This window comes from Tribolium castaneum, chromosome 1, assembly GCF_031307605.1.
Source record: "Tribolium castaneum strain GA2 chromosome 1, icTriCast1.1, whole genome shotgun sequence".
Lineage (NCBI taxonomy): Eukaryota > Metazoa > Arthropoda > Insecta > Coleoptera > Tenebrionidae > Tribolium > Tribolium castaneum.
In genome coordinates, this window is record NC_087394.1 from 35379565 (window position 1) to 35390692 (window position 11128).

At 38.3% G+C, this 11128-nt stretch overlaps 2 protein-coding genes across 7 annotated transcripts in view; one reads left to right on the forward strand and one right to left on the reverse strand.

Moving 5' to 3' along the window:
• Positions 1 to 4176, forward strand: part of LOC103312261 (uncharacterized) — a 40503-nt gene extending 36327 nt beyond the window's left edge. For 3 of the 5 annotated variants that reach the window (XM_015977637.2, XM_015977639.2, XM_015977640.2), the window contains exons 15-18: positions 56 to 1239; positions 1294 to 2739; positions 2788 to 2876; positions 3007 to 4176. In XM_015977637.2, the coding sequence (XP_015833123.1) occupies positions 56 to 1239; positions 1294 to 2739; positions 2788 to 2876; positions 3007 to 3301 (3014 nt within the window). In that variant the 3' untranslated portion in view covers positions 3302 to 4176. The remainder of the gene's footprint in view (positions 1 to 55; positions 1240 to 1293; positions 2740 to 2787; positions 2877 to 3006) is intronic. The other 2 variants (XM_015977638.2, XM_064359844.1) reach the window with 2 other exon arrangements.
• A 41-nt stretch (positions 4177 to 4217) lies between these two features.
• Tmep (Transmembrane endosomal protein) lies at positions 4218 to 10946 on the reverse strand. 2 transcript variants are annotated; one of them, XM_963643.5, is made up of 7 exons: positions 10674 to 10946; positions 8592 to 8775; positions 7593 to 7758; positions 7112 to 7540; positions 6823 to 7064; positions 6682 to 6766; positions 4218 to 5311 (listed from the first exon to the last, which is right to left on the reverse strand). In XM_963643.5, the coding sequence occupies exons 2-7, from the start codon at positions 8772 to 8774 to the stop codon at positions 5109 to 5111; spliced, it is 1308 nt and encodes a 435-aa protein (XP_968736.2). In that variant the 5' UTR covers position 8775; positions 10674 to 10946; the 3' UTR covers positions 4218 to 5108. The 2 variants fall into 2 exon arrangements, with proteins under 2 accessions (XP_968736.2, XP_008190651.1); XM_008192429.2 differs by lacking the exon at positions 4218 to 5311 and adding an exon at positions 5371 to 5985 and having other exon boundaries at positions 10674 to 10925.
• Positions 10947 to 11128: the final 182 nt, after the last annotated feature.

Below are 11128 nucleotides of genomic sequence, written 5' to 3' on the forward strand. Positions count from 1 at the left end.
ATCACATCCGACTTTAAAATGTCTTATAGTTAATTTTTTGTTGGGCTTCGCATAGGTACCCCATCTCCGAAGAAAAAGCGAAACAACTCGACGCCGACCAAAAAGAACGCTGCTGAGAAGAAGCAGATTCTGCAGCAGTTAATATCGCCTGGTAATAAGCAGTTGTCTCGCAAAGTAAGCCTCGGTGAGCTGATGCAGATGAGCGAGAAAAAGCTGAAAGAAAGTGGCGAACAAAAGCCAGACGCAGAGTCGCGAATAAAAGAGACGAAATTTGGCGAAGGCGACAGTGTTCAGAGCGCTTTGAACGATCCAAAACTCGAGAAAAAAGTAACATTCGCTCGTTTATTAAACAAAGTCTCTGCCGAAATGAGCTCCGGCTCGGAGATGGAGCTTGGCATAATGCAGAGCAATCGATTAGGTTGCGTTTTCGCGCGTCCTTCCAGCACCCCACCTTCGCCAAACGTAGACGCCAGATCGCCTAACAGTACCTCGAGTAACCAAGGTAGTGATTCGTTCACCAGCTCTGATCTCGCGATCCCGAGTGCTTTGAGTTCAAGTATTTCAGATCTTTTGAGCAGCCGAAAGAACAGTCGCTTGCCCAACGGCAGACAAAAGCCAGCAAGTGCCGATTCTATCCTTGCTATGTTCCGGAATTTCTCGGCGAGTTCAGCTGGGGCCAATTTGCCCTCCTCGCTGAAGGTCTCCCCGTCTACCACTCCCACGGCTTCGAGTCCGCAGGACGACATTGTCGGCGACGACGAGTCGTCCACTTCGTCGATTCACACTCCTGTCTCGTTCTCCAGCGGGCCGCCAGAGAGCCCTGTCTTGCACCGGCCGAGCCAGAGCACGATAGAAGTGCCCGTGCTGGACCCCCTGAGCGCGCACAAGTCGCCCAGCAGCGGCAGCAACTTCCTGCATCCGCCCACGATACTCTTAGAGATACCGAGCACAATCAACAAGTGCCTTTCGCCCATTCGGGAGATGCCTACGCCGTTACCTTCGCCGATCCCATCGCCAGCACTCACACCCATCATGCGACGAAGTCACATCTCCTCGTCTCTGGAGGACGCCGCTGAAATGAGTGACGACAGGATGTCGGTAGAGCTTCCCAATATCTCCATCAGCGATGACGACGACATGCCGTGCACGCAAGACATCGCCATCGATCCGCAAGCCGAAGACGGACTTATCTTAGAAGAAGCCGCAGCCATGCACCAAAACTCCACGCGGAAAGGAAAAGTAACAGCACCAAGTTCAAGTGAATTCTTCAATACAACGAAATTTTTTTTGCAGCATCGTCCCCCGCCTCTTGGTCAAACCGTAAAATCGCAACCGCTAGTAATACCCGTACTCACAATCCAAACTCCCTCCCCGACTCACTCAAAAACTCCCTCAATTCTCTTCCCCGGCTCGCCCCCGCCTCAAAAACCCCACCATCAGGAACCTTCATTCCAGTTCCCACCTCCCAAACAAAACCGCAAACTCTACAAAGACCTGGACAAGCCCAACTCTCTAGATCTGCCTTGTGCGCCCCCAATGATCACAATAACGTGCAATATGAGTGAGGCAGAATCAGATGCCGAGTCTATATCCCCAGCTGCGAAAGCCTCAGGACATTTGGGAGGTGCCTCAGCTGGAATGACCTATCTAAGCCCTTTTTCCATCGCACGAGGTGAACACAACGCATCTGAATCTAATCTAAGTTCATCCGGGTACAGTTCAATGGCAAGTCCAGGTCCTTCTAGATGCGGTTCTAGCAATCCCTTGTGTCCTTCCGAAATGGAGGACCAAGGACCTCCCGGGTCCGGACCATCCCATCGAAGACCGTCCCCAGTGTTAAAAACCAACTCCAATCCTTCGGAACGGTCAGACATGGACAAGAAAACGGAAGAACAAAGGCGGGGACGTTCCGATTCTGAGACACTCTCAGATGATCCTCTTCTAGAATCAAACGACGAAGGCATCGGAACTGACCACATTGATGAGAAAATCGAGGAAGGTGATGTCAAAAGTGCGAAAGAACTCGAAGTCTTTATGGTTAGTGAAAACGAAAATACGAAAACCCTTCTGGACTTGCCCCTAATACCACCCCCAACAAGGCCCGCAAAAAGCATAGAGGACAACATGGAGCGGCTCCTGCCGCCGCCAGTGGCCCCAGCCGGGAAAAAAACCCTCCAATTGCCTTCAATAATAGTACAGTGTGACGGTTCCGGCTGTGAAAAACTCCTAAGTCCGATGAGTTCGCGTAGTGAAAGCCCGTTAAGTGACCGTAGCGGTTTGGATCGCTTCTCCCCACACTTCTACGGCAGACACAAAGATCTACTACCTTTCACCGATTCGGACGGACTTTACGACTTCTCCAGCACCGATAAAATGAACGTGATGAAAATGACGCAACATAAAAAGACGAGCAAAAAGCGCGATAAAAAACTCGTCAGGCACTGTAAGACACCGAGCCCCACTAAACCAACAAACCCCCTTTTACCGCACAACCATCTCGACGTTCCCTCGAAAGACTCTTTCTACAAAGTTCCGCCGCCCCGGAAACTGAGCCCCAAAAGGAGGGCCACGCGGTCGCAAATTGTTAGCTCAAGTTCGAGTTCCGATAGTATTAATTCGAGTCGAGAAGTTCGGATGTCTTCTTCTAGTCCTAGTCCCGATACCATTAGGTGGTCTTCACCCATCGATTGGCTGGACGAGAAATGCCAACAAAATGCACACGAAGTGGATAATTACGATGTAATTTGAAATAAGTGGGTGATTTTTTGGGTTCATGTGGTTTTTCAGGATGCCAGTAGTGCGATGCTACCGAAAGCGGCCCCAGTTACGAGGCACCAAAAGATAAGCAGATTAAGGGCAATTAGTCACCAAATAAGGTAAGTGGCTATTATGTCATTTGCCAGACAGTTAATAACTATCATGTGTACTTCCAGCGATAAGTTGCGCTTTTCCAATAAATAAATAAAAATGTTTGGCCAGATCTTTTAATAAACTTTTTTTTCCCAGATTTTTGAGAAGATTAGAACTTAGTTTGAAACGAAGAGAACGCACGGTCAGCCCTTCGGACAGTTTGGACAGTGGCGGAGACGACGATTCTCCCCGTGCGACGTCCCCTTTACTCCAACAGTCGCGAAGTGGAAAAGTTGAGATCCAGAAAAGTAGTAGCATAGGAAAACTTCACAGTAGTCAAAGTAGCAAAACAAAGCGAGGCAAATACAAGCGCGGTGAACTTTTGCTTCCGCAACAAGAAGAAAAATCGTGGAAGAGAATAGTTATCACCGGAAATGGTCACTCCGACTAAGTGTTTTAAGAAACGACACTAAAACGTACTGATAGCTGCTAGTAAACGAAAAACGAATAAATCAATATATTCTAAAACATCGAACAATCATAACTGTAAATTTTAAATTGCAATATTTTAAAAAGTGAATAAATCCTGAAGCTTGTTGATAACTTATAAACCATTTATCGAATTTACATATAAGGATGATTAATAATTTAATGCTCAAGCGCGTTGTTGTTAAATGTTGCACATTGTTTAGGTTTCATTCAGGCCCTACAGTTACAAAACGGCTAACACATTGACCACTGGCCGGTAAATCGGAGCAATATTTCTTAATAATAAATTTGCTGTAAAAACCCCATTTCGACGCGTTATTGCTTCGGTTTCCCGCTGAGTCGTTATAAAATTGTAATAAATGTAAATAATGTCGTCCATGACTTTCAAAGATTCCCAGCGAGGGATAACCACGGAAATCAAGCTAACCTGGTTCAAGAAAGGCTTGTAAATGAGACTGATTTTCTACTATATTTAAATTTTAGCCATTGTTTTGTTAATGCACTGTTCATGTCCAGTCAAGTTTCCACTCCCACCCAACACGTTATTGTCATACGGGTATCGTTGTTTGTTGGTACCACTGTGATAGACCCATTACACTGTATGTAACTTAACTTCTACAGCAATATTATGAAGGGAGCAAGAAGTCTTTTGGCACAAACGAGCAATTATATATGTAGTATTGCACACTACTATCTACGAACTAAACTTTCGTTGTACTTACTGTAACTTTAAGAAAATGTCTTTCATTGCGCCATGCGTTCAATACTATATATTTTCTATGTTGTTTATTTGCTGTATTCATCGAAATTTTAATAAACTGCTTGTTTTCTTAACAACCACCTCGTTCTCGTGCCTCCCAACCCACTAAAACAAGCGCTACAACAGTATATTTTTATTCATAAATAAACATTTAACAATTTCAATAAAACAATAAAAAGGTAACCAAATAAAAATAGTATACATAAAGACTTTGGTTTTGAGAGAAGAAACATTCAGCTTTTGATTTTTCTTCAATGGGTTGCCTAAAAAAATATGTTCAAAACCATGATTAAAAGGACTAAAAAAAATTAAATTTTAGCCATTTTCCGCAGTGATTTACGGCCGTTTGTGTGCCCCAAAAATATTTAAAAATCTATGGACTACAAAAATTGGGCACTTTGGAGGAAAACTTTGAAAATCATTCAAAATCAAAGCATAAAAAAACACCTTACAAAATCCCTTGTTTCTTAGAAAACGCAAAATAAGTTTTAATTTCTGGGGAATCTAAGGTTTATCATCATACCATCTTTTCGTTACACCCTGTATTTGATCAACTAAGTTTCAGCAGATCGGTCCAGGATGACCCTAATTCGAATCTACTTTTCTGTAGAAAATTTTCTTGTTTTGTCTCTTAGTTGTTTTCAAATAGATGATTTTTAATTGATTTAAAATAACTTGAAGCCGGCCTTTAGATAACACGTCTGCGTCACAGCCAAAACGCAACAATTACATTTAGTTCAGTTTCCACATAAACAATGAAATTAGCAAATGGGTTTCACTGTATTTTGTTGGGAACTGACAATAGAGAGACACCTGTGGAATGGAGAAAATGCTTATCACACGTATGATTACTTCGATTATATGCAATATAAGTTAAGTACATGTAATAACAAGAACATCTCATGACGTTAAAGGAATGGTCATAATAGCTAATCTATTATAGAAAAATACTTTCTTTGTAATACATAAAAATAAAAAGAAATTCGCTAGAAATTGACTAAACAAATCCTCAATTGTCTTCGTCCGAACTCAACAACATCGTTTTTTCGGTGTAATTTTGCGATATTGTGGAAACGCGCGGTCCTGCCGTTATGGGTGGTCTCGAGGGGTTATCTAAACTGTTGTAGCACTGAGGCACCGTTCCTCCACTAGGACTCATGGGATCGTCTGGGTCGTAAGTAGATAACCTCATACCACGACCACTTTTTCCCCCTGAAAAGCCCAAATGTCATCACTGGTCACGAAGCATGCCAACGGAACAACGAAACGGATGCACACCAAACCATTTATTTGATAAAAAATAATACGTACAATGATTAAATTACTACAACTAGGGAAAGTAAATCAATAAAAATACAATACATATATACACTTTTAATGCTTAAGTACTTGAATTAGACGGACGTAAATACAAGGTTAGGAAACTTAACGCGAAATGGGGTAACGGTAAGCCTCAAGATCAACAACAACTAAAAAATAATTCAACGATGGTGTGTCTTTAAAACTCTTCACTCACAGTATGTACAAAACGTTGAGTGAAGTTGCTCACCCCACTAAGATAATAACTTTCAACTTACTGCGAATACGTAGTTCTAAATAAAAATATCACAACGTAACATACAATTCCTTGTTCGTTCGTACTTAATTTTGCACTCTATTAATTTTTTTATAGTAGGAAAATGTACAGTGTTGTGCAGTTACAGTACAGGAATTACGTCATTAAAGGCATTAACGATAAAATCCTTTATCTGAAGAACCCTGAGAGTATGAAACAGTGTATGTGGGGTACATCAGTGAGATGATATAGCTAGCTAGCACCAGAGGCAGTCATGCAGCGGCATGCTAGCAACGTCACAGTCTCTCATATGGTTGGTGTGAGATGACCTCTGAAAAAGCATTCATTACATGCAGCACATCTATGTACACATTCATGCATTTATAAAAAAGGTCAAGTATTTTTGGCCAGTCAAACAATCAATCTTTGGCAAAAGCACAGTAAAGTAACTTCCAAATAAATTTAGGCATTGAAATCTTCTTATAATTAATATATTTTTAAATACATAGCCGAAATAATGTCTCGTTTTTGCAGGCTAGACACTGAACTTAATTATTTTAGTGTGCACTGTACTGAACAAATTATAAATGATAATAATAATAAATAATCATAAAATACGGTGCAAGTTTATTTGTCATTCAGATTTTTGTAGTGTGCCAAATTTCTAGTATTTTATACCGAATAAACTCGAACTGATTATTACTGAACACTTTATAGTAGCAACTTTTCTTCGTACACCATTAAATTTTTATTATGATTAGACAGACTGTAGTTTTTCAGATGAACCGATCGGCATCGTAAATTTTTTCGAATCACCCTTGTTAAAACATCTTATTGTGAGGATTGCTTATCTTAAACACCATTATCTGTTGTAAAACTTTATAGTGTACAAAGAAAACGTTGCTACAATATTGCTAGCATACAAAAATACTCATCAAAAAACTTTTCAATTCTTTAATTTGGCAATTCATTTTTCCAACGATACTTGACTACATTTACATGCTTTTTATGCAAAGTCAGTATTTACCTGAGCTATACTGTGTGTATTGTTGATACTGTGGATGGAAATTATGAATGGCATCGGTCATAATGTCCTTGGGATTCATTGTTTCCTGAAGCACAAATGTCACACTTAAACGAGTCCAAGCTTGGAGAGCATTTTACTTACTTTTAGGCTACTGGAAATACTTTGCATCGTGACTGATCGACCACGCGAATCAGTAACGCATCCTTGGGCATACACCCGATAGGGAAAAGCGTACCTTAAAGCAACAGCCGCACAAAACATTTCAATGCAGATCAAGAAATTCTGATAACCGGCTGAAACAGTACCGGCTGACGTCCGAGTACCGTTACTATCAATAATCGGAGAGATCACATTGGCTTTTTCCAAAATGGCTAAACCAACCCCTGATAATAAAAAATTAACAATTTTTTAATCACCAATCAATTGTTACCTTGCCAAAACGACAAGAAAATCACAGACTTGACTGTACAAAACTTCAGAACGGGCTCAAACGGCGTGAGAAGGTCTCTAGTGGCAAAATAAAACAAAAACAGTCCGTAGAGGGCAAGAGACACGGAAATGTTGTAGATTATCGTAATGTAAATATAACCGCCGTCTGGACTCCAATCGCCATCGCGATAATGTCCCATGCCTTGTAGGATTATTATAACGAAAGCCATTACTGGTTTTACTAAGCAAAATTGCAGAGTGGCTTGTTTGCAAAATCGGAGAAAACCGATCGTGTATGTTTTGCCGTTCAAACAACAGGTTCCGTAAAGGCAACTGGAGCGAATAGGCTTGCCCCGAATTTCCGACATGATGTTGCCTTCACCTCCCAAGTATTCATAGCAAAGCGACAGGAAATTGTATATTACGAAAGCTGAAACGAGACAACGCTGTAGCAAGAGAAGACGGATCACGTTTTTAGTTACCTTCGTAACAGTCTCTCACGGTGAAAAAGTAGACGTAATAGCTCTCCGAGTTGAAGAACAAAAGACTGATCCATGAATACGTCGCGTAGATAGGTACTATAAATAATATTCTCACTATCCATCGCTGTTCCGTTGGATTAGTGTACCATCGCAAATGCTGATAAATCTGTAATTGCATTTAAGTGTGCTGATTTGTTATTCGTCATAATTAACTATAAATAACAATAGGAAGAACATAAAAATCGAACAGCGTGACGTCAACTAATCAACAGAAACGCTCCATAATTTTTGCTCCCACAAAATCAATAGCTAAGCATGACTACTTTCTACAACACGTACACATGAACGTGTTGTTTCAAATTTAAACAAATTTAAGCACTTTAAAAGGTTTTTAAATATTATCTTCCTTATTTACCAAAGCGTAACCCGTAACCGTCAAGGGCATTGCCAATGACGAACCAAAAAAGCAAACCACCTCAAATGGAATAAACAAGCTTTCAGTTTTCTCCTAGTTTGCAAGAGAAAATGCTGCAGAAAGAACCGTGCGAAAAAAGTATTCTATTCAACAAGATATGTGATTAATGATGAGTAATGATGCTACTTTTATAAAATAACAAAGTTTTTTTTATGCACAAAGTTCAAAGTCACCTGTTCAACGCAATTTCTTTGAAACTATGTAGTTTGTAATACAATTTTCAAAATTTAATTAAATTATGCGTCAGTGATTGCCGATTGGAAATGCGTTTTATGTAATAGTCACTTTTTCCTATTTTGTAGCCAAATTTCTTATTATATAACATCCGACTTCTCAGCGAACGCAGGAAATCTATGTCCGTTAACATAATCACTATAATGTCACTACGTAGCTGCGAAAAATTACCAAAACTATGCACCGTTACTGGTGTTTTTAAAATCGTGTTTCAAACAAAAAGAATACAAGACAAGTAATTATGTGAAATCCATTAGCTTAATGTAAATATTTTGTTTACGGCAACTTACTTGTGTACAAGTAACCAACAGAGCAGCCCATACAAATACTCCGGCAATGCCCTGAGCTAATTTAGTCTGAAGAAAGATAGGTTCTGAAGGTGCCGAATGGACATGATCGGCTCCTGCAGAATTTGTCACTAAACTAGCTACTGAAGATAACGTGGTGCTAGTAGTAGAAGTTGAGGATGACATACTGAAAATAAAGAAATACATAATAATAAAAAAGAATGCTATAGAATAACAGAATCGCACAATTAAAATGTCATTACTACTTTTCTATAATTGTTTATTGTTTGTAAAAAAAATAAGCATAATAACACTGATAATAGATATATTAGCTCGCCGTAATGCATTTGAACATCATTTGCTCAAACATTCAATGCATTACTTACTCTATTTCCTTATTATTATTAAGGCCAATAAAGTTACCCAATAAAATAATTAATGAGTAAACAAAATGAAAAAAATCAATTCAAATAATAAAATAAAATAATTTTTGGTCAAGTGACCTGGCAGGGTCTTAATTCTAGCAAATTCGTAATTCATTAACACTGAACGGCCTTTAGGAATCTTTAGGAAGATTTTCACTGGGACAGAATACAGTCTCATCAGTGTTTTCATATGTAACGAGATTTTGTGTTTATCCTTATCTTTTGATATTTCTAGAGTAGGTATCAAAATCGATGTAATTTCCGATAAGTACATACACATGATAAATTACTCTGAAAATGTTGCAACAAAATATATGTTTAAAAACAAAAGTATTTTAAGTTTTTACTTCTTAAAAATACAAGTTAACCTTTTTAAAAAATTACGTGTGTGTAAATATTCCGACAGTTTTTTGAAATAAAAATTAAAGAACCGAATAAAATTACAATATTCAGAATCGAATTCAACATGCGACTTAATAACAAGCAAAAAATACGAGCACGATATGTCCTTGCCCCTCAAAAAAATTACATTAACTTTCATTTCACTAACAATTTGTATTTATAAATACATACATATAAATAAAAGAATACTACCGGCTTTTCATATTATTGAATAATAACATGTGCATACTATCTTATATGCGACATTCAATTTATCACACAGTATTTAGGCACTGACCTCGCTTATAATAAGTTATTGCTGCTATAAATAAAACTGAAAATAGTTATTGGACTTCATTATTGTAGCCTAAAATGAAATACCATGTCGGTGCAGTGAAGAAATAGTGAATTATTACCAACTTTGTTCCAAAATAAGTAATAATTTTTGAATACCTATTTTGGAACAGAGCTTATTAGGCTGCAAATAATGATAACTGACTGATTAGTGATAAACAATAGCAAATAATTTCAAATAGGCGACTTATTTAAATGAACCAATTACATAAACGCAAATGTACCGTAAATATTTACATTTCTAATGTTATCTTTCCTTCCTCTATTACTTTTTTGTTTATTTTTTAAATAATCATTCATTCTATCAAAGTATTTTATCTTGATTAATCTTAGCCGAATAACAGGAGAACACAAAGCCATTATTATTTGTTAATTAAAAAAAAACTTTCAATGACTGGTTTAGTAATTACAAAATTTTCAAAATCAAGTGACAGGGCTGTCAAGGACCTGTCAACAACAATGCATCATGTGACGTTATTAATTTAGCAGAAAACGCTTCAGGAAAACCAGATTGAGAATTTCATTTACGTAAACAAAATATCACAGGCTGAGAATTCGTAAGCTGAGACATTTCAATGATGGTTTTTCTGAAGGATATGAAATTCGAGGTTACACCAATGGTCAACGATCTAATAACACTCTGTGAAAGGTGTGCCTTTACAAAATCTGAAGCGTTCACGTAATTCTTCCGCGTACGTATCCTGATTACAGCAAAAACATTACAATAGTAGATACTTTATTGTTATCTACTGGCAAATTTTATCTCTTCTTAGTCATATCACAAATGATGAATTTCACCACCTGTGTTCAAAATAACGATTTTTTGCATAAATATGCGTGACACAATGCAGGTCATACGGCTGATGATTTTATGTCGATTTAAAAGGTGTAACTAGTGGCAAAGTTGGGCATATGGTTTACTTACCTGTACGAATTTCCAAACTGTCAAAAAAGAAAATCTTGATGTCTCACAAATTCTGAAGATTTCCAACAGTGTCTGTTTGATTTACGTTCAAATACACTATAACACCAACAACACAAACATTGTGTTATTAATCTAAGCCCTATAAAGGGCAATTTGCTTCAAATCACAAATCACCAACACACTGCACACAACAGATTCCGCCATATTTTGCGATGCGATGACCTCTTTTTTTGCGCAGGCGTTGCGACAGTCAAGTCAATACAAAGAAGGAAAATGAAAATTTTAAATTATTTTTTCTTACACACCTATTTTACGCGTTTCCAGGTGTAGTATTTGCCCTATTTTTCTAAAAAAAAAAACGTCAAAATCGCAAAAACTGTCAGCAATCCTGACCTGACCCAGCAAACTTTAAATAATAATGTCATGGTCATTTCGGTTTGTGGTGGTACTAGAAA

Bases quoted from the DNA above. Each gene is read 5' to 3' on its own strand.
- Tmep (XM_963643.5), bottom strand. From the start codon at position 8,774: ATGTCATCCTCAACTTCTACTACTAGCACCACGTTATCTTCAGTAGCT. The intron at 7,065-7,111 runs GTAACAATTGAT...TTTTATTATCAG, and splicing joins TTTCTTGTCGTTTTGGCAAG to GGGTTGGTTTAGCCATTTTG. The intron at 5,312-6,681 runs GTAAATACTGAC...TGGGCTTTTCAG, and splicing joins ATACACACAGTATAGCTCAG to GGGGAAAAAGTGGTCGTGGT.